Here is a 24,274-nt window from a genome sequence, read left to right on the forward strand (position 1 = left end):
ACAACAGTGATAGTCAATCTAGCGCTAGAACAGGATCGGAAATCTCTCACTGACAATAGTCTGCAAAATGAAGGAATGAGCTGGAATTTTCTGTTTAGCAGGATTGTGATAGTCCGGTTCTTAACAAAAACAGAGGGTACACGACATTTTCAAAGCAGTTGCTTCAATTCAGCACCCCTGGTTTGGCTTGTAAATGAAGATAAATGAAACAATTATGTTAATCTGAAATTCATTTTTTACATTTACAGAAAGATGTGCAAATCTGTTTCAAAACAAGAATCTGCTTCATAGTTAATTAGTTTGCCCTGCTTGAGTGCTTGAAGGATTTTATGTGCTGGAAACAAGAACTTAAGAAAAAGGTTTTTCTGTTCCATTTATCTTTCTCTTTTTTTCCAACTTCCAAGCGTCAGAATGAGAGTGCTCTCAAAGAAGAAATCTTTGAAGATTTAGCGACAATTGCTGATCTCCATTGCACGTAGCTCACTCTGAAAAATAACTAGAAGGAACTTGCAGGTGAATGAGGCAGCACAATTCCCGACTTAGGCTGGTCACTGAATTCTTTTGAAGCAGATACAACTTCTGATGCTTTAGCTAATTCTGACACCAAAGGAGAATGTCTCATCTACAATTCAAAGGCTAATTTGCAGGCTTTTTTAATACAGCACCTAACTAGAGAACGTAATATACCCCATCTCAAAAATACTATTTTGATATTCCTTTTACTTCTCGAGGGCTCTATTTTGAACATGGGTACATTAAACTGAGGAAATAATTCATTCTGTCACATTCTGCCTTTGGAATGATTATAAAGAGAAATACATATTCACATATTTAATAGGCTAAGTTTCTTGCCTGATTCCTCTTTCACTGTTTTAAAGGAAACATTAACAGTTGTCTATTTATCCTTACTTTATTTTGATTTGCAAAAAGATAAATGCAAACCACAATAAGAACACTAAACCCAATTGAAATTAATTATTTACATAATAGTAATACTCTGTGTTTAAGTGTCTGGGAACTAAAGGTAAAGACGGTTGATCGACTGGCAAACGCAACATTTGAGGTCATCTCTGACTGGTAGCTACTGAAACTACACAGTACATGAAACAGACAGAATAAGGCCAGAGAAAATTGGTGGTGAATGACCAAATTTAATAGAAACGTGAATTGAACTGCATTAGAAGACTAAAGCATGTCAACAGGAAAATATCTACAAACATAGGAAACAAACTAGAGAGTAAAATGAAAACAAATCTATTTTTTTTAGCCTCAAAATTGAAGGAAACGAGACACATTATGGCTGACAATTTTCTAAACAATATCCTCCTGTATTAGTAGAATTATCTATCCTTGACATCACGGGGTTAAAAGGAAAATATACTTTCAAAGCTCAGAGAATATTTTCTCAAGATTTTAATACTCTCATTGTGTTGTATGCCCTAATTTGTCAATTTACTTATCACCACATGCAGTTGTCTCCAGGGAAAACAGTAGCTGGAGAAAAACATGCACCGAACAAACAAACACGAAGTATTTTTAGTGATAAACACTAGACACAAACCCTAAAGCTTCTGCATTCTTACGGCTGGTCAATAATCCTATACTTCGAGAAGAACCGTGCTGAAAGCAAGGGATGGTTTATCATACCAGCTATTTATGTTCATCGGGGGTATTTAAATGTTGAAGATGCTATTTCATCCCAAACTTTCACCAATATCTTTCTATCCTTTTTTTCCAATAGCTTCTAAACATCTAAACTAAATGCATGCTGGCAGCAAGGTAGACAGTACTGGGTTTTTCCCTGCGACCATCAAATTTTCTGGTACTGCTTATAATAAGCTAATTGACTAAAATCCTACTAATTGAGTATTATACAAAAATCAAACACACATGCTAAGCCGGTCTTCAAGAAAAGACACTCTTTTCTTGTTTGCCTGTTAGCACTGGGTAGGAACTGGCAAACACTGCAACTTTGCAGAGTGTAATCAAAGTAGCTGCAATCAGCCATACTCTTATGGAATCAATCTAAATAAGCAGATATGAAATTAGGTAAGAAAAAAATTTGATGTGGTTCTTAGAAATATAGACATACCCTATGCAGAACCTTCCAGCAACATCAAACTTTACTAGGATGACAGTGACTCAGTTTAATTTGAAATAAAGACCTCTACAATCTTTAAATAATTCTTGCATTTGAGAGCATTATTTTTGTTACATGGGCTTAATAAAAGCTTGAATAGTCAAAGAAAGGGCAACTGTTCTTATTAGTGCATTATTAATTACCATATTTTTTAGTTTAAGTTTTTTATAACTGTTCAAAGATTGAAGTAGCGTATTAATTTTTCAGAAGGATTTAATGAGAGTACAAAGTATGACTTGATATTCCACTTTCTGTTTAAAAAGGCACTGTATCCAAATACTTAATACCAATAATATTACTTTTTTTTTTCTCCTATATGTTTAGGGTTAACAGAATTTTAAAAGAAGAAAATGTGAAGAGTTACTTGGTGACTTGCCCTCAGAAAAGATCTCTGAAGATTTTGTGTTTGAACCACAAAGCAAAAAAGGACTGAAATAAATATATGAATGTGAGAAGATGGCATTAAAGCTCTGCTAAAGCACAGAAAAGGTGATATCAGGACAAAAACTACTTTCTACTAGAATGCTATTAGAAGATGTGATGTTATTTTGTCATTCCATGTTTTAGTGAAAATATCTGAGCAGCGGCTATCTTGGTGCTACATCTTCCTCAAACAAAAAGATACGTATCTTCAGTGAGACGAGGCACTTATCTCCTTGAAACTAAACGCTACTGACAACATGCTTGTTCCAGAAACCAAGAAATTAGGATTTATAAAATCCAGACTCTTTCGGATGCAAAGTAACCTCAAGTTAGTGTGGTAACTGTGCAAGGAAACTTAATCAAAATGTTAACTATAGTAAGACGTTTAGATAATTGTATCTAATTTGTAAAAAAAAAATCACAACCAGTTGAAAAGGCAGTCTGATGGTCCTATAAACATCTTCATTCATTTGTACTGTATTGTTTTCCTCATGACAACAAAACCAAAAAGATTTTGTCATGCTCTAGACTTACCCACCACCAGTGCCTCCATTTTTGCTGAAATGTGTACGCGGCTCACTCGACGCCAGTTTAAGCAGTTCATTCCACTCCCGTTCCCATTCCTCTTCTGTATACACTAAACCTGACTATGGGAGAGAATGAAATACCTTTACCATTAGGCTGGTACAAAACGTACGCAGAGTCTGTAGCAGTATTTACGACTAACTTATTTTGAGCTTCATACATGATACAGTTTAATATCTTGGACCATTATCGGTTCAATATTTCTATTCAGGTGAAAGAATATTAACTTATTAAAAAACTATCTAAACTGCTAGCTGTATACTGGATTGCATTTCTAGATGTGTGTCTACTGCTGCTAATGCAGTGCTCCACCACTGGAGATCCAGTTATTCATACCCAGGTGAATTCCTCGCAAGCATGGTTAGCACGCTTTACTGCCCATTTCTGGAGGTTTGCTGTCTTCCCCAGTACATGGAACTACTAGGAACGCGCTCCTTGGCAGACAGGTGATGCTCTCCCTCTGTTCAAAAGCAGGCAGGGTATACAAGTGCTTCTGCCCCCCTGTGTTTTCAGGTAGCCTGAAGTAGCTGAGTCAGTCACAGCTCAGCTCTACTCTCACTGACTGCTGCCAGCAAAAAGCAGATTACAAGTAAGTCAGAAACGTTCAGGCACATCTACTTGATTGCATTCAGGATTACTCCTGAAATTGGCTTTTCTAGCCACTGTTTAGGCACATCTTCAGAAAATAATACATGCAGAAGTACAGCTTTTAATTAACGGTCAAACCAAACTGATGATTTTAGTTAAGAAACAATCTCTCAATATTTGGTCACAGCTCTAAGAATCCTAATTCGCCGTTCTTGTGAATCTTTCCTAAATGGAGTTTTCTTTCTTTTCTGCATTTCATCCACTCATTTTATAATGCTAGAGATAGCTAAATTATACATTTAATTTTGCAGCCCAAAATTTTCCAGGTTCCAAACTCAGACTTCTGTAGGCACAAAAAGCTACAAACACATTTGCATTCTGACAGAAAAATTCTAAATACAAGTATTCCTTTCCCCATGCAAAAATGGAAGCACAAGGAATTTGACAGCAGCTAAAACTTTCACACCAAACTCAGAAGAGTGCTTTTGACCCTAAATTATATTAACAAGGCTGTCTTCAGGCCATACAGACCTCCTTATTCTGCTGGGTCTGTTGCCATCTCCATCTGCGTTTCAGTGCTTCCCTTTCAGCTCCGCTTCTCATCATGGTATAGAGTGCTTTACGTAAAACAAGGTCCCGGTCATGGAATCCCCACATCCCTAGCACAAGACAACATTCACTTTTAAAGAAGTTACAGTGAAATAGAAATAGTAAGTATTAATACAATTAATATTGCTCTATTAGCAAAAGCATAGCTTTTACATTATTTAAGTTCTCCTTGGCAAATAATTCACTCATCATTTTTTAGGTTTCCTAAAGAAACAGTCAATATAGATAAGCTAATGAACAACAAGAGGGAATTCTAAGAGTTTAAACTTTGATTAAGGAATGACTAAGGATTTGAGTTGTTTCGGTGTTTGCTTGCAGGCAACTTCAACTTTGCTGTAAGCAACGGACTATTCACTGCTCAGGTTGGTTTTAGCTGTAGTTGCCAACGGAGCCTGCAGTCACAGGAATGCTAATGACAACTGCAGGTACTTCTGTGAGTAACTCGACAGATGATACAGACACCCAAAGGCCTCCAACTCTTTTACACAGCATGACGGTAAATTTCCTTTGGCTTCAACATCCAAATAAAGAGACGAGCATTCAAGATGATTGGAAGTCTAAAAATACAACCAGCCACAGGCTTTCAAGCTCATTTAAAGATAATAAAACGTCTTCATGTAGTTGAGAATAATAACCTACAACAAAAGAGAGCAGAGCTCTCACCAAGACATGTGCCCATAGACAGCCACGTTTCAATTACCATATTGTCAGCTGCTGGCATCAAATATGTTTATTTAAGACTTTGCAAGTCAAAATACTCCAAACATTTGCTGTAAATAATATACAATTCCTCCTAATTAAAAATGGATGAAGATAAAAGGATCCTCGGAAACAGCATAAGCTCTTTTCTTAATACTTTCAAAAAGAAGAGTCTCTTCAAAATATTGAAAATCCTAGTGGTTTTAAAAAGTCACCTTTTGGAGGTGGAAGATTTTAGCAACTGCAACGGAAATATAAGTTTCCTCATAATAGGTTAGGATATAGAAAGTGTATCAAAGACTTTCAGCTTCACAGGTTTCTATTTATTTGATTTGAAGAAAGGCTTCAAAGATCTTGTATTAACGATTAATTAATCAATTGGGAATTATTTTAATTCGCCCCAAACTCTTTTTTTCCACATACTTAAACTCTACAAGGAACCAACAGAGGTAATAGCTAGATATTGGATTCTTGAAGACAGGAAGAGAACTGTTTAACAAAAGCCAGCGAATTAATGCAATTCCTTGCCCATGATCCTGCAGAAGCACCTGGAATTTGCCTGTTCCAGAGCTGTTAGTTTGGGCTCTGTAAGGAAAATGCAAATCAATGGTGTTTATGATATATGGGTTTTGATACTTTTCTAATTATACTACTTCTATAACCTCATAAAACTTTTACCCTCATCCCTCAAGCATGCCTAAAGCAAACAATGCCGAAGTGAAATGTGAAGAATATATTGCTCCAGAACCAAGCTTTTAATTAAAGTCTTTGCATCCTGTGCCTTTCTGCACTTTTGCTAGGGATAGAGAAAAATGGTAAATATTTTTGGCAGAAGGTTTCATGTACAGACTCTCCCTTACCTAAAGATGCAGCATGCAAGAGGCAGTTTCCATCACCTGTTGTAGCCAGTGGAAGAAGACGTTTGCAGCTTGTGCAGACTGTGGACCACCAATTTAGTCGTCCTGGAAAGAAAGCATCTGTTAAAACGGCGGAGTGGATACTAAAAGAGCATGTGTACTGTGTACAGCGACGATGTGTAATGTTGAGGGTTGATCATGAACATCCTTTCTGCCAAATAAACTCAAATGTAATGTCAGATGTGAAAACTGGAAATATTAGAAATAAGAGGCAGATAAACTTTAACTATTCTCTAAATATATTTGGAATAAGAACAGAGCACCTTTAATTAATTTGCATCTTCCATTCTCATACGCTGCATTCAGGGATGGATCTCCAATGAGTTCATTGCCTAAATGCCATTATCAGTCTTGGTATCAGTTCCCAAACATAATCGACATTGGCTTCCCATCACAGAAGACAGATTATGTTACAGTAATACAGTCTCAAAAGACAAAAGCAATACATGTGTGCTAATCAAGATATGTTACTGTTAAGTTTATTAAGTACTACTGTTTCAATCAGGGGGACTGTTTCAACAGCTGATTCTCCTCTCAATTACCATAGTGTAAATCATGATTAGACCTACTGAAATCAACAGCTACGCTACCAGAGAACTGCAATGAGACCAAATGCATAGCCCAAGGTCTAGGACAGCACATGGCTTTTCTCTCTGATGACATTTGGAGAACCACTTACCCACCATTGCTACACAAAGCATGTTTTACAGATTATAAACCAGAGATGGATGATGAAAAAGACTAACAAGACGACAGATATTTGATATATCTAGATGAAGCAAATACAGCCACGAAGAGTATCAGTGCCAAAGCCAACACTGGAAGAACATCATTCCTGGCACACAGGCTGCCGTACAGTAGCTCACTGGAGTGTCAATGGTTAAATGGTCGTGTGAGCATTTCTAATATAAAGAGAACGTGACTAATTGAATAACATCTTTGGGTATAAGGAAGAGCAGATGATTAACAATGATAAGTAGCACTGCTATATTTCCCAAGACTTTTGGAAAGTCTGTGGGTAATGCACAATATTGAATAATTGAATGAATAACACAATAGGCAGCCTGTGGTGACTCCCATTTCTTTGTTTGTCCTCTTCTGCAGACACTTTCTCCTCCAATTCCTTTACTTGCAAGCTGAGAGGAAATAGCGTCTATATATTTGTACAGTCAGCCTTGCATTTAAGGTCAAATCCACAAAACAGAAATAAGTTCAAGCAATAAAAACCCAACTTTTCTCCATTAATATGTTTTCATTACAAAATTGTACAAAGATTATTTGTAATGGCAGGTAATACATATTGTGCAAAAAAATAGTATAACAATGTTTTAACATGTGCCCCTGATGACTTGTTCCGGGTACTAAGAACTATGCAATTAAATTTCAGTTAGTATGGGTTGAGAGTTCCTATACTGTAAAGATGCACAGCAGACCAATAACTGAGAATATTTGGTAATGCGTGTATGATTTTAGCAGCTAATTTGTAAATGCCCAACATCTCAGACTAGGCTTATTGAGTTCTAAATTAAATATGCATTAAAGAAGCTTAATTTAAAGCACTATTGGACAGCCTTTCGGAAAGTCAAATCTGAAATAACAAGTTATAATTTTTAGCAACTCCTGTGTCTGTGGGCTGTGAAATAACGACTTGCCACCTGTTTTTTGCAGACTGTTTTGGTGGGATCATATTCAGTAACTGAGTTCTACCAAGGTGCTGCTTAAACCACAGTTACAAGACCTGAAACAGGCAGACCTTAGGACGTAAAGGAATCACGAGTGGTATTGCTTTGCAAATTAACTGGCAGCTATTGGTAATAAATGTCAAAGTCTGGTGTTTACGAATCTTTTAAATAACAGGAGGTTTCTATAAAAGTGATCTGCTTTCAAGCAGATTATGCAAAAAACATTTGTGGGCTTGGTTAACATCACAAAGCTTATGGCTGGCTAAAAAATCAGCAGAAATGCAGTGGATTATAACAAAAAAAAAAAAGTGGTGCATTTTCATTTTTCAAATCTAGTGGCTCTGGTGGATTCCTTAGGGAAACAACAGGAAAGTGGAGCTTAAAGAAAAACTGGAAACGGTCCTGCCTCAGGCATATTTCTGTCTGCTTTGATAAGATAATATTTATGGACAAACTAGACCCGTTTCTCACTCTGTTGTTCTCCTACTTGATCTTGCTTCTTACTTTCTCACAAAATTAAATTAATCTTAAAAAACACAATTTCAAGAAACCGATCTGTTTTACAGCAAAAATACTGAGAATTAATATAGCCATATTCTAGTAAATTAAAATTTGATTTTAATTTTAGATCAAGATTAAAAGTCCTGTCCAGGTCTATGATCTAGCAACGTACCATCAGGGAGGCAGACACAAGCAGACAATACTGCTCATTCTTTGCATGACACTTAAGACATCAGGTGCAAACTCAATAGAAACGTTAACAGAACCCAGTATGCCCCCCTGCCTGAGGGTTGCCAACTACTCCTGTATTCTGATATTATCCTGGTCCTGCACTACATAGTGTGTATCACACTGCACACCACACAAAGCACATATTGTCTCCTCCTGCTCCCTTATTTGCAGGCCCCAACAAGAATCAATCATTCCAATACAGAACCAGATGTATCTTGTATTCCATGCAAAGAAGGTAAGCTGAATCTCAGAGAAAGTTTTGTAAACTTCAGAAAACAGACAATATTCCTACCTTCAAATCTACTAGCTGATGATTCCCAGGACAAGACGCAAACTTCAAAAGCTACCCTACTGTAAACCCCCTACAACTGTAGGCATGAATATAAGCTGATCTTACGTGACTGTTTTGTTGAAAAAGTCAGTATTTGAGGAAAAGGAAATAAGAAATATTTTAAAACATGGGTTTTACCCAACAATATTCATAATGTTGAATTATTATCAATAGACACTAGAAAGGGTTAAGTGTTATTTTCATAAGCCTCTATATTGTATTAGAAGCCACAGGTGTATTGTTTCTTGCTGCAGGATTTATAAGAGAAAACTGCCAAAGAGGATTCTAGATGGTTACATGACCCGAGTGGCTCAAAAAGAAAGCAGCAGAACAGAGAGAATGCGTTTTGACAGGGGCCAGGCTTGGGTTTCGCTATCAGCCCCTGCTGCCTTAGGTACTGCTACTACAGAAGGTAAGAAAGCATTCATCATGATGTCCTCTACGCAAAACTCCATTAACAGTATAAACAAGAAGATAAAAATATGCCACAGAAATTATTGTAGTTTATGACAATCCCATAAAGATGCTCACACAGAGCTGCCCTCCAGTTTACTAAGGTCCATTAAAAAGTGTTCATTGCCCAGACATGCACAAGGCTGGTGGTACACATACAAACCAACCAAATTCAAATCAAACATGAGCTTATATAATAGTAAAGAACCTTTGTAGAAACTCTGCATAAATCCTTTGCTCCTCTGCAGTTTCTCCCGTCTGTATTTTCTTTTTTCTTTTTTTTTCTGGTATAAGCTACTAGAAATTAAATGGCTTTACCGACTTGGGATTTTTCTGGTAGAATTAAGCACCAAAAAGTTCCAAGGACTTAGTAAACAGCAACTTAAAATAACTCTCTCTCGACAGAGTAAAAGGAGAGGCCACATAGGACAAGCTCTGAGTGTGGCTGAAGTTTCTCTGCAAAGCCAGGTTGGGTATCGCTGCCTCCAAGGCAAACAGTCACTTTCTTGCCTGCAGTGCCACTGTGCATTTATTGTATCAAAAATAAGACAGAATTCTTACAGAAAACATAGAATACACGTTGAGAGAAGAACAGGCATGGTTACAGATGGGAGCGAGTGTGAAGCGTCATGTCACAGCTTGTACAATTATACCTCAGATCGGGTGCGATTGTCTTTTAATGCACTTCACTGTGCTGTGAGCAGTTCCCTGCCCCACAGCTTAGCAAAGCAGTTAGGCCAGCTCCTCCATCCACTGACAGAGCAGACGGCTCACTGAGTGAAGTGAGCTGGTCTGTGCACGCTGGGACCCAATCTCTGGTTTCCTGCCCTTGTCCTACGTGTGGCTAAAGGTGAACTTCTAATGCTTTTCTTTTGTTTGGGGTTGGGCATTCTGGGAGTCTTTCCCATGTGGATTCTGTAGCATTTAATAAAAAATATTCTTGTTGCAACTTTTTCTTCTATGGAAATACTAAAAATAAGCTAGCAGCTTATTTTCATAAAACTTGTAAAAGCTTACTCACAAACATGTTTGAAATTGGCAGAGTTAAATTTAAAAAATAACCAGTGGTACAATCTTAAGAGACAGCTTGCTGACACAAGCTCAGCTCCCTTCAGAAACTAGGCCAAACCCGGCCTTTCTTTCATTTCTCCAGCACATCGTATTTCCAGAAATCCATCCCCCAAGACGAGCAAGTCACAAAATAGCATTTTCAACTTCCAAAGCAAGTCTAATTCTGACACCCCATGTATTCTCAAAAGTAAGGGCTCACCCTACGCCCCTCCCGGCTCCCCTCTGGAACCCCCCAGCAATACGCGCTCCGGGGCACGCGGGACCGGCGGGCCGAGTCAGCAAAGGATTGCTCAGCCGGCCCAGGACACTCCGTTAGCAATGGGTGCGGAACCTCAAATCCAGATTTCAGCAGAGCTGCTACTACGCTTTGTGTGTTTCTTACATGACCAGCTAAGAGGATTTGTTTGTTTCTTTTTAGTTTTAGTCCTTCCATACAGTAAATGAATATGTGAAAGTACTGGTGTGGAGAAAATTACAAGAACAGATTTTCTACATGGCCTTATATTACTCATTCAGTGACCGCTTAGTTTTTGAACAAGTGAAAAAATAAAGCATTTACCAATACGCTGTCTGTACTTCAAACAAAGGACCTTCATGTAGGAGCTCTCTCTTTTAGTCTAGATGATGCAATCAGCTTCGCAGTAGCATCTGCAAGGCTGTTCTTATTTACTGATGTCCTTGAAATGCATGTTGAGCTGTGCATGTAGAAGTAAGTAAAACTGAGCAATCAAGTAAATGCTTCTCTTTTAGCCTCATGCTTAAGCAACACAGGCTGTCACAGACGCTACAGAGCAGAATGCAAATCAAAGATCCTAAAATGAGATGGCACAGAGATATATGGCTAGGCCTAACTGGCTGCTGCTACCTGATAGCGAGCTGTTATCTGCAGGGAACTGCAGAGCCACTATTACCTGTTTTCTTCATTTGTTTCTTTCATAACCCGAGACAGACATTTTTCTATGACATTACTGCATTTCATCCTACTCTGTGATACAGTATTTGTCATTCGTATTAGAACTGAATTACACAAGCATGCATTTCAAAGCTTGGAAATCAGGAAATTAATACAGTTCTCTTTTGATTATGATGGTTGCTATCCCAGCACCCTGCATATACTGTGTGAAAAATCTGTTAAAAATTCTGGGATAAGAAAATGTTTCTACAACCTGAAAAGGCACCAATTTTTCTTTAACAAAATTTAATTTTTAAAAGTCTGAAATCAAACACTTCCAGAATGTTGGTGGATTTGTTTTGGGGGATGTGAAACTCAGGCTTAACAACATATTACTGTTTATTTTGCCTGTAGCTGTATGAAATGCTTCATAGAAAACAAAGACCTGAGCACAGAAAGAAAAGTGTAGGAAAGCAATGTTCTTGAAGGTTCATACAGTTTACTTTTTTTTTTTTTTTGTATTGAAATACATTTCAGCACTGCAATGGAAACTTTTTTTCTTTTCATTAAAAACACAGTGTTAGACCAACCATTCTTCTGTCTATATATATATAAGCTTTTTGAACTCATCGATACTGCAGAAGCAGCTTTCATATTCTCTCTCTTTGTAGCAGCCTACACATAACAACACGCGAGGGAACACGTGTATATAATGAAAACCAACTTGTTGCAGCAAAATATTTAAAATTAAGAGTATTCCTTTCACATAGACCTCATTTAATGTTACACTACCTGAGCCATCCCCCACTGAAGAGCCACACTGATTGCCGCAGGAGCAGGGAGATCAGGCTGCACATGACTTACAAGCCGACCTCATTCCGATTCAGGCCATAACGAACAGCTGAGTTAATAACCACAAAATGCTGTTATCAATGTGGTGAATTCTATCCTCCAAGAGAAATATTCAGACAGCAATGACACAGAGAGTAGAGGACAGATCGCAGCGGCAGCGAGTGAGTCACACTGCCGTTGTCCGTGCCTTTCCTGCCTACCCTCACACAGCACTGCGAGCGAATCGGACAGTGCTGAGTCCCTGTACGGGTGGGATGTAACCCCAACATCCTTTCACATATAGATATAACGGCAGCAACTGCCTCAGTGTATAAAAAGAGAATATAAGTACACCTTACAGGCTGTTATAGACATCCAGCTCATACGGCCCTTCAGACAACACCTGCAACAGTCTCTTAACAGTGATTTTGCTCTCCCGATCTATGCTTTGAGAGTAGTAAGCTACTCTGTGCTCCTAACAAAGTTCCTCCTCCTTTGCCTAACCAGCTGCTTTTTTTTTTTTTTTTTCATTCCTTTCTCTTGAAATTCATACCCTTAAACGGCAGCACACACCTCCCTCTCTCCTGAAATGATATCCCCAGCCTCAGGGACAGACGCTACCGTCCTTTGTGGGATTGGTTTTATTTTGAACTAGATTTCTGGCCCTTTGCAGGGAATGTGCCTTAGCTGTTAATTTTTTTCATGTCATTGACCAAACCATAGTCAAACTGGGCCCTCTGTTGGTAGGAGACAATAAAATGCCTAATGCTAAGGGACTTCCCTATTGATTCACTCTTCATTTCAGACAACAATAAATAAAACAGGCAGGAAATAAAAGGAAACTGAGTATCTTTATGTCTTAAATAGAGACAAAAAGGTCAGTTTACACAAAGCCTTACATGGTTTTCTTAAACATTCACTGTTTAAGGTGAACTGAAGAACTGTTTCCCAGGAAGTCCCAGTTTATCTGAATGAAATGCTCACAGAAGTAAACTAAGTCTACAGAGGCTACAAGAACACCTGCCATCACAACCACAAGCACTTCAAATGCTCAAAACACCCTCCTTTCCAGCAGGCAAGGGGCTCTGGGGAGGAAGGGACTTCTCCAGTGTGAGTCAAGTTATTGCCCTAATTAAAGGAACACGAAGAAAAGACTAAATGATTTATTTTAATTTTCAGAGAGATTTGAGAGAGGAATGCTGAGGCAGAAAATCCAGTAGTTTTTGCAGCCCTGTTTCAAGCTCAAACCCAGCCAGCTCTGTATGAATTAGAAGATTTCAGCTCTAAATTCACATATCCCCTGATTTTAAGGCTGGAAAACCACTGTGATCCTCTATTTTGTACTCTTCCATTAACTGGCTCTAAAGGTTGCAATTCCACTGCAGTGGACAGGTCAACAGTGATACTACAGCAGGGATTTTCTGGTAGCTCTACGCAGTTCAGGTGTTTGGCAGAGCTGTCAGAGGAAGAGAAGAGGAAGGGCCATCCTCTTTTTTCCCCCCCATCCTTCTTGTGTTACGTGGTACTAGATATATTTTCTTGATAGGTGACTGACAGTTTTCATAATTCATAGTTGCCTGGTAGCGTTTTCATGTTATTTTATACTGCTGTTTTTTTCCAGAAGGTGGCCTTCTGAATACTGTTTGGGTTTGGGGGCAGGGGTTTTTTGGCTGGTTTGTTTTTTTTTTCCTCTTCTTCAGTATTTACTGTTTGATGCTATTATCTAAGTATGTCTTGATTTCCAAATACCAAAGCCAAGAAATGCGCGTATGAAAATACTCAATTGTAACACCAGATTAGCAGATGTCCTGCCCAAATACTATGCTGCAGTTCTTTGAGCAATAACAAGCAGTTTGAACACACACGGTACGACTACACACCAAGTTTTGAGGCTGAACTCTCAGGTGAATACATAGCGTTACACAAGCCAGTAGAGCAATCAACAGAAAAAAGCAACTGGCTATTTGATATTCCACAGGCAGGCATGAAATCTGATTTTATAACTCCTTTATACCATCAGAGTTGGGCATTTCACTATATAGATGTGTTTGTTTCATAGTTCATTAATACACTATTTCATAAGGCACAGATACATTTCTCCATATCTTTCAGAACTGACTTAAAACTTCAAACTACTAATAAATCTTAATTGAAACTAATTTTTAATTTCTTTACTTTTTTCCCCATGGCAATAAAGAAGCATTACTTTAAAATGATTTAGTTTCTTATTAAAAAAATAATAATCAATACATAAAATACATATTTAAAAACTATTTTCTCAAGCTGCAACTGAACTTGAAGATGTTTCCTTTGTTAGTCATTGCAATGTAATTTCCTCATGAGAACTGGAAGTACCAATTCCCTCTGACTATCCACACTCACGTCCTTCTCTATTGCCTGACCTCCCCATCAGTCCTCCTTTCCTCCCTTCAATGTCTTTGTTTTATTAAGTAAATTTGACAGTTTTCTCTATAACGTTTTAAAACAAATAAGAGGATCGGGGTATGTGTCATTTTGCAAAGAGCGCAGTATTTGCTTTTACTCTCTGGCATTTATCTCCCATGCAGGATGCGCAAGCTCCAGAAATGAAGCGTGATGAGAGATGCCAACCCAAATGTCAGATTGCCCAGCTGCTGACATTCAAAGTACTGACCCACCTGCTTGCTCCAAAGCAACCATTGTTGCCTGCTCAATTAAGTCACGTTCAATGAAGCTTCGGAAATCTTCGCTGTACACGCTGAGGTCTGGTAGCTGGAATGTGTAAATGGGCATCTCCAAAGGGAACTGCTCATTGCTGCACTCGTTTGCTACGTGTGATCGAGCAAGGGAGACTATGGCAGAGCTGGCGTGAGAAATACCTCTGGAAAGACGCTTCTCTGCGGAGAAACCAAAGACATATTGCAGCCTATAACACTACATAAAAGGCGAATCAACACCATGTCTGGCGAATGCCCCTTCATCTCACTTAGGAATTTATGCCACTTCTTGTTTGTTATCTTTCTTGGGTTATTTCCCTGCCATAAAAGATTGCGTACTTCTTACTATGGATCCCTACTGCAAGTCATAGGAACTTCACTTCACTTCTAGCAAAATAGACAACCAGTACAAGTAACAAGATACGAAAGAAAAGTATTTCTATAAAAAATTTTTTAATGTATCCTAAGTTTCCAAATATGCACTGGAAGAAACATTTATTGGCAGAGAGATGATAATCAATTAACATTTTGAACTCTTAATTTAAATCGATTATTGTGAATCAAAAAATCCAGCATTCTACAATCACTTCATATTGAACACGTCATACTGTTTTAATCTCAGAACAATCTACCTGAAAGCAATTTTAACGTCATTATGCTGAATTTAAGAGGAACTCAGTTTTTATGCACATACGTTTTCTAAAATCCTGACAGAAGAAACAACACATAGTTCGAAAACAATGATGTAAGTGAACAAGCCTGGTACAAAAGAATGCATCGTTTTATCAAAACAACTATGAGCTAATATAATTTATTGAATGTCTCTGTGGACAAATGTTGTATAAGGAACAGTAAAGGGTCATTAAAGCAAGATAAGCATTAGAATGTTAAGGAAGGGATAAAATATTACTATCATATCATTTCACTTCACTGTTTGGCCTCATTTCTGGTATCAGCAAATGGGTAAGAGAGAGACTCTTCGAGTGCTTAAACCATGAATCGTTCAGTCAAAACTGACAGAGGTGCTTTCCCCCTGTTTAGTTTCTGCCCTGTACTGTTTATATTGTTAAAAACTGAGTTGAGTTTTTTGCAGCTGCTTAAAATTTATGCTCGTCAAATGTTATTAGTCCTCCCTCAAAAGTTTAACATTCAGCATAAAGTTTCTTTCTGCACCCGCGCAGTGGCCCTCCTCGGAGCCGCGGTACCACTGCTGCTCTGGGCTTCAGACAGATGGACTGACCTCGCGTCTTCGACCGAGCTGCGCTCTCTCTAGCCAGCCTTCCCAATGGGGATTATCTTAAATTAATACTAGAAAGCCTCCTGGGCATTTTGCTGAGTTTTATTAGTGAGCTGACATTAGGTTTATGGAATGTCTTAACTTTTTTTAATAGGCAGAAAGCTTCCTGGTGGGATTTACATAATGTTAATTAGATAATATTTTCATTGATTTTCCTTGGAAAGGGATACCTTATTGTACTGGAAGCCTTTGTAAAAAACTATTTGGTGCAACTTCACCTCTGTAGCTCTATAAATACTACCATAAAGTAGTCTTTATTGATCAACTCTCAAACGTGTACAATGCTATATCAAAATAAAACAAGTTCCTGTACCTTCAGAAATAAACAAAGCAGCTCACTTAAATACAGCGTAGATGACAGTGTTTTTAAAACACCTCAAACTGACTAATGGCTACTAAAAAACTAATTTTCCTGGAGTCCGTGAACTTTTGTTTCTCTAATGGATCAACACCTTTCAGTTTTAAGAGCTAAACTGCACTCCCTAAAAAATCCTAAACGGGGGGGGTGGGGGGTGTGTGGGAGTGGGAGAACGCTTGATTACATCGGCATTTCTTTCTTCTCCCTGTACATCTCAGCTAAATCACTTTCAAACAGGGGAACTGAAGTATAGGACAGTATCTCCATTTGATATCCTCTTGCCTCCACTCCATCACCCCTTCCCACCACAGCCCTCCCCGTCCTGTTGGCTGCATCCTCTGCTCTGAGTACGTGGTCCATGACGAGATCCTCCTTTCCCCTCTCTGCTCCTCCCTCAACATCCTCCTCTCTCCAGTCTCACTGTTTGGTCAGAGATGGCTCTTGGATCATGAAGAAATCAATCATGCATTGAATTGATAGCAAAGTTACCGTCAGTCCAGGCATTTAAAGCCAGACTTACTCCCCACTGCCTACTACACCCTCTAAAATATCAAATGGACATCCAGTGTAAACTGGGTGGTTTAATAACATGGAATTTTAGTGTGAGCTATATCCTAATGATGATGAAGGGACACAGTTTCATCAACTACAGTGTGCTACTCTTCCTCCCTTTATTTGTAGTCAGTGCTTTTAAGAAGTCATAACAAGCGCTACAGTTCCTTTTCTACTGATGGAAGTTACCAATTTTCAAAAAGCGTTACTGACACTCAGAAGCACTGATGCCATTTCCTGCTTAATAGGAGGGAAGCGCCAGCAGGAGAAGGGAAGACCTTCTGTTCCTTCTAATGATTGCACAGAAAGCCATCACCACGCTAGTGCTATTACCTCTCCACCTGACAAGCTGTCAGACGTGTAGATTTATTTTGGTGCACGCTACAGTTCCTTGATAAATACATATATATATATAAAAAGGATTCCAACAGTCTGAGAGAGAGACGTGAAATAAAACATACGATCTGCAAATAAAAAAAAGTCAATTCTAATGCTTATCATCCTGTACTGGAAGCCAACTGCTAAAGGTAGCTGACTCATTTTTCTTCAGGTTTCAATTTCTATTTGACAGGGGACAGGAGGTTGTCCTTTCTTCTGTGGAACCAGAAGAGAACAATATTTTAAAGCTGAAAGTTATTAATAGATTTCATACTCCCTAATCACATACTGTGAGTAAGAATGCAAAGACTGAAATATGGATTTTCTTTAATCTTTTTTTGGTCTCAATAAGGATAGAAAGCTACATACAATAGTGGTCTGTGACACCCTCTAATTAATTGCTTTTAGATGTACCACAGGACTGCTTGGGGGCAACATATTTTTGTACTTTAATCACACATTGAAAAAATAATTTGCAGAACTGAGGCAAAGCTCACGGCTACCGAAACACGTGCCAGGTAGAGTCCAGCAGCAGCTGTGAACCCCACCACAATGGTACAGTTCACAGGCTGACGGCAAATGACCTCCCACTCCCTGCAGACAAGCACAACCTGCAAGACGACAAGCTAGAAAGCTGCTTGACCACGGAAACCCTGGCGAAGAGCTCTTACCTTGAGCAATGTCATCCTGCCTTTGCAGGCAGGGCCGCTCAGCCTTTGTCACCTGGGGAGGCTGCTCCGGCTCCTGCTGCTTGTAGTATTTGCCCTCGTTGAAGACCTGTGGCAGGTTGGCGGTGTGTACCTGCCGGAGCTGCTCATAGTCACTCAAAGCTGCTGTCAAGTCCCAATTTTTGCCTGCCAAAGAGCAAAAAGATATTCCACTCACATCTGGATGTGACCAGATTGATAACCTGGAAAACATCTTCATATGCACTTAAAATATAAACTTAAATAGAGAAATCACTCTTAAAGCATCAGCAAGGAAACAGAGGTTCTTTGGGTGAAACATTTACAACCAGTCCTCCCTCAACAAAAATGCAGAGTTGACAAACACCAGGAAAGTACCCAGCAGATAGACAAGATAGCAAGCTAGTACACAGCAAGATAGACACTACAAGGACAGAGAAATCTTTTTATTTCCTTTTTTTTTTTAAATTTATATTTTAGTTTTCTTTATATCATAATCGGCGAAGACTTTAGGAAAGCTCTTGTCACTCTCAGAAAATAATAATGAAAAAATCTTGAAATGTTTCTATGTTATTTTCAAAACAAACCTGCTACGTTAAAATACATAGATGTCCCAGCATTCTCCGAGTACTTGTTTTTAATCTGAAAATTACAAATATGTAATAGCAAGAAAAAGACCTCACTAATTACATAAGACTTTCACAGCGTTCCATGAGCACTTTTTCTGGGAATTCAAAAGTAACCTGATTCTGACTAATACATGATTTATTACACCATAAAAGGTTGTCACTTCATGTACTCTGAGAAGCTACATTACTTGAGAAGCAGTTAAATATAGCTTATTTGCTTACACAAAGCAGAATGAGCTAAAAATAGTACAAAGCAGTTTTAAACAGATAAAAGAAAGTCTTTTATTGTTACAGTCATTTCTGTGAAGAACAAAAACTTAACTGAAGCAGGGGAGAAACAGCACAAACAGCTGTTACCTACAGGGTTGAGCTCAACAATCTCAGGTTTTGAGGTACAAGTCCAGCTGCAAGTCCAGCATTACGTGACTCCCAGCAGCAACCTGGGTTTATTCAGTACAGATCCACATTAATGGAACACAGACAGCATTTCTCTAGTGTCAGGGCATTCCTTACAGGTCACTCACTCAAGATATATTCACGTTTAAGTTGAAACCAGGTAGCGGAAACCAGGACACTTAGATAGAAATACTGTATTTTCAAATCGCTCCATCCCCCTGGAGTTGTTTCCCATCTCCTGGACAAAAGCATCAATCAGCACCAAAGCCTTAAACTTCAGAGACCCAACACAGGAAATGATTACTAGACTTGCTTCCCCCAAATTTCCTGGAGCCTCCAAGCATAGGAACGCAAGAAAAAAATTCAACCAAATTAGAGAATATATTAAGCACCTTCCCATCTCTGTGAAATAGTGGTTTTGAATATTAGCACCCTAACTGACCAGCACAAGTGTTTGCAGCTACTCTCTGTGCCAGAAACATGTAAACTTGCCCCACTGCCAAGGCCTCCTCTCGTTTTGGTTTATATTTTCACAAGTAAATATAATGACAGACCTTTTGTTTTTCCCATTGCCTATAAAAAAGAAAGGAGAATTCATCAGTTTGGTAGGATTAAAGAAAAAAAATCATACAGAAACTGGGGGCAGCAAAGAGAATTAGGGGAAAGGAAGAGAGGAAAAAAAACCTGAGACATTTATAAAAGACACCGTGTGAAGAAATAAAAATAAGTACAAAAACTTAATGAATGCATTGTAAAATTAAAAAAAAAGTAAATATCCAATAAAAAGTGTGATGTGATTTGGACCACAGAAACAGCCTGCAGAAGCAATGGACAAGCTGGAACAAATCAGAAAGGTTATTAAATTCAGAGATGTCCAGAGCAGGCAGATGATCTGAACAAGGATTTCCAGCAGTGTGACACAGCAGGTGAGAAAGTTTCAGCTGGAAATTACTGAAGAAACTAGTGGGGCTTATGACTGTGGAGATGAATAGAGCTAACTTGCCTAGCTCTCCTCTTTTAAACTTTGCATGCCAAAAGCTTCTGAATTTCTAAACCTGTATCTCATTACATTCCAAACTAAGTTTTGAAAGAAGGAAAAAACCTGAGGTATGCTGGGTCAGAAACAACAAAAATAAATTCATGTAACACTGAAATCAAACATATCTCCTCCAGTGCCTCAGAGGGCAGGTCCCTCCTTCCAGTCTTGCCACTTGTCCAACAAGTTTCAGCAGCCTCCTGCTTTGGAGCAGATGGCACACAGTCCCCCTGGCTCCCTGGGAAAAGACTCACTCTTCCTATTACCTAAGTTCAGTTTGCATGTCTGTTCCCTGTTCGTCTCCGAAATCTCCTAGACCCTGCTCCTCACACAAGTCCCTACTCTATCACAGCCCTTTTATTTTCTTTAATTGTCATCTCCTGCACAGGCCCTCAACAGAAAGGAACAATCTTTCCTATCCCACAGCGGTTACACCTGACACAGGCGCTGACATGCCCTCCATCGCAAGGCTGAAGGAGAAACAACAGGTAATTCATTTATTTTGCATAGCTTCATAAACTCAATTAAGTCAAGTAAAACCTTTCGTTGTAATCTGAAGGATAAAAACAAAACAAGACTATTTTTCAGATTGCCTGCTGTTTTATTTTCTGTTACTTATCTGATGTTCCCTACTGTTCACTTAGTGCTAACTTGTTTATTTCTATGACATACTATTGTATTTAAAAAAGTATTTCACAGGCATGATAACGTTATTTCAGTACACACACTCACATCAGATGACAAGTCACTGGTAGCACCATATTGGAGCAACTGAATTGCTCCAGAGCAGCACTGACACAGTGGGTTTGCATGAAAGGCTTTGAGTTTCCAATAGTCAGGGAACATGAGTCAGCAAAAAGCTGGAACAGCACAAAGCTGGATAGAAAACACACAGTGAATCATGATCAGGATGCTGGAATCAAATTAATTCACTAACTCAACAAAAAGAATACTCTTACTGAACAATTACTTCCATAACAGCTGCATGTGCTGTGTGAGTCAGCAGGTGTAAAATGTAACAGGACTGAAAGGTCTCTGCTTTGAAACCGAGTGTTTCTAGTGTGCAGGAAAAACAACAAAACACACAAAAAAAGTGCAGCTGAGCAAGGAATGGAAGATGTGCTCTGACAGAAGGCTGGTGCTGATGCTTTAGTGTCAGAGACAGCAGGCACATACATGAAAGGGAAAGCCAAAAATAAACTCAGTTACACTGTGAAGTTTCTGTTCTAAATAATAGTTGCTTGAATAACAACAGGAGGCATTGTCAGACTGAAGAAAAAACAATAACTTAGACAAAACTATATCTAATTTAAGCAGCCTCTTACCCATTCTTGCCTTACCACCTTAAACTGGGTTAGTAAAGAGTTAATAAAAGATGCTAAAGAACAGCAAGAGTAGGTCTCACCTTGGAAGCATTCCAGATGATTCAGTTTTTTCCTGATGTTGTGAATTCAGCTGGGATAGAGTTAACTTTCTTATTAGCAGCTGGTACAGTGCTGTGGTTTGGGATGGGAATAGTGTGATAGCGCATTGGTGGGTTTGGTTGTTGCTGGGCAATCAAGACCTTTTCTGCAACATCCCTCCCCCCCCCCCCCCAACCTCACCACCAGCAGGGGCTGGGGGGGGGCACAGAGAGTTGGGAGGGGACTGAGCCGGCACAGCTGACCCGAACTGACCAAAGGGATGTTCCAGACCATATGGCATCATGCTCGGTATATAAAGGCCTTGGTCCTGGATCCAAAAAGCCTAGCTTTCCTTAGGGCACCTCAACCAGGGATGACACAAAAGCATCAACAGTAGAAGAAAGGGGCAAGGGATGAGAGCCGAGAGTCTAGTGCCAGGTGGTACTTTCTATGGTAAGGTCACTGGACTGCAAATCCCAGGCTAGAAAGAAGCTGAAAAGGAGGCAGCGATCAAGAGCATTCTCCATGCAAGAGTACTACTGCAGGATCCACAGAGAGCACGTTCTCACTCTGGCACACCGCTCGTCGGGCATCACAGCTTTAGCGAATGCTGGGGAAAACTGTTTGCTATTAAATCGAGTTTTTGAGGGAAGGAAAGGTTGAGGTGACCTCATTAGGACTGACCACAATGCGATCAGAGAAGACACTTCATTCCTTCACCTTTCCCAGCCCTTCCACCCTGCCTTCTTGTCCTCTCAACCTCTGGACACCCTCCTCTCCTTAGAAAACATTTGATAAAAGAAACCAAAGACCAAGGCCTAAATTTTTATATTTACCCTTGACTACTACTGTTGTCCTCTTGAGGCACACTAGCAAGAAAACCAGCCCTGGGAATTAGATGGACAAACTACTGAGCCAATAGGTTAGTCAGAAATTTAGACTGAAAGACTGTGATTTTCCTCAAGACTCTGCAGCAAGGAAATTGAGTGTATGCCAATGAAGAGGTCAAATAAACCAGAGTAAATTTCACAGGACACAAAATACCGCTGTAGCTGGTTTTTTTTGGCATATCAGGTTCTGCCCCAAGCTGCATGAAGGCTGCACCATCCACCACATTGGATCCATGCACTCTGTACATATACATGGTACAGCACTACAAATGTAGAACATTTACGTAATTTACTTTTCCCTGAGCAAAACCAGAAATGTTGTACTATCAGACAGCCAAGAGTTTTGTTTGCCCAGGTATTATTTTAAAATATCACCACTTTGTTGAGTTTTATAAACTAATAAATAAATATTCATAAAATAATATATCGCACAGTTTGAAAATACCCAAACCAATACAGCTATATAGTGTTGTCTATTAGAAGCTCTCTTGGAAAAGTTTCAGAGAGACCTCCTGACAAAATCCTGAAATCTGTAAGCAGAAGAGCACTAGAAACTTTGGACTTTGGCTTTAAACCATTTGCTTCAAGACCATCACATATTGTATATTTTTAGATGAGAAATACACTCTGCCTTCATAAAGGCAGTACGGTTTGCACCACTCAGGGTTCACAGCAGTTTTCACAGTGCTTAGACAGCAGCATTCACCCTTGTTTTTCTGGAGAAGAAGGGTCCATCTTTTTTTTAACCGAGTCTCCCTCTAGTCAGGTCTTCAACTTGATTTTGCTGTGAGGAGAAAGTGACTTCTTCGTGCCCTGCAGCACATGAGTAATCCTTGCTTGCTCCATGTTAAGCACGTGCTTTGTCAGATCACAACTCGCACTCTCTAATAACAAAAATGAAGCCCCCATGAAGCAGCCTACGCTCGTTGTACCGATACTAGATTTTACGTATTTCAGGCAGATAACATTCAGGCAGCAAGGCGCGAGCGACATGCTATTATTTGGTCTTTGAGTTTTTTGCATTTTTTCGTTTGTAACAGTTAATAAATCTATTGTCTTTCACTTCTTAAAACAGATATAATAAAACTAGAGGACATTTATCATTAATTAGTAGGAATAACAAGCATGCAAGTACAAAGCACTCCCCCCCGCCAAGCTTTCAAATATCCACCTACTCCAATATGTTAAAAAGAACATTTGAAAGGTCACCAGCGATACTTGATTTAAAGATAAACAAAATGCTAGAAGGGGTGCAATTTGAGATGAGGAACCAGGAAAGATCTAAATAGTAAGGACCACAACGAAGGGCAACTTGCAGCAACAACATATACACAAGACTTCAGCAAAGAAAATGTTAAAAGGGGCAGAAAATGCTGCCTAAAGCTGAACAAGACCAAAGACACGTAAGAAAAAGGATGCAGAAGGGTAAATGTTAGACATAATCAAACAAATTACAATGCAGCCTGTGTTTACGACAGTTCATGAACCGCTGGTGCACTTATCTAAGAAGCAGAAGCAATAAAAGCAGCCAGTAAGAATTAAGGTGAAACTTTCACAAAACAATAAAGGAAAAAAAGAAGCCAAAATGCTATGCAGCTCACAGAAGAAGCAACTTGGACAAGATTACAGAATTATGTGTTTCAGAAAATAAAAATGAGGTCTACAGAAGCACAAAAAGATGATGAAACTGAACAAGAAACTAAGCTGAAAGGAAAGGAGCGTGTCATCTTTCAATGCCACAAATACGTGAAAGTAAAAAAAGGTATTTTGTTGAGATGGCAGTAAAACTACAACAGACACACCTTTTGGAATTCTTAACCATTCTTATCGGGTACAATATCTGCCTGTCTACTTTACATTTAATGCCATTTTTCTTGTAATGAAACACCATTTAGAAAACACCTTTTTCAAAAAGAGGGAGACTACCAAAGAACCAGTACCAGCAATGTCACTTTCCAGGTTTTCGTCACCATTTCTTAAATATTTTACTATCATTATCT

At 39.0% G+C, this 24,274-nt stretch overlaps 1 protein-coding gene across 42 annotated transcripts in view; it reads right to left on the reverse strand.

Annotated features, from left to right (window-relative positions):
• Nucleotides 1–24,274, reverse strand: part of OTUD7A (OTU deubiquitinase 7A) — a 180,088-nt gene that overhangs the window by 19,791 nt on the left and 136,023 nt on the right. For all 42 annotated transcript variants that reach the window (XM_074602099.1, XM_074602084.1, XM_074602110.1 and 39 more), the window contains 5 exons: nucleotides 17,906–18,088; nucleotides 14,611–14,829; nucleotides 5,905–6,006; nucleotides 4,268–4,395; nucleotides 3,098–3,210 (listed from right to left, as the gene is read on the reverse strand). In XM_074602099.1, coding sequence (XP_074458200.1) covers nucleotides 3,098–3,210; nucleotides 4,268–4,395; nucleotides 5,905–6,006; nucleotides 14,611–14,829; nucleotides 17,906–18,088 — 745 coding nt within the window. The remainder of the gene's footprint in view (nucleotides 1–3,097; nucleotides 3,211–4,267; nucleotides 4,396–5,904; nucleotides 6,007–14,610; nucleotides 14,830–17,905; nucleotides 18,089–24,274) is intronic.

The sequence above is a fragment of the Larus michahellis genome, chromosome 9, assembly GCF_964199755.1.
Source record: "Larus michahellis chromosome 9, bLarMic1.1, whole genome shotgun sequence".
NCBI lineage: Eukaryota > Metazoa > Chordata > Aves > Charadriiformes > Laridae > Larus > Larus michahellis.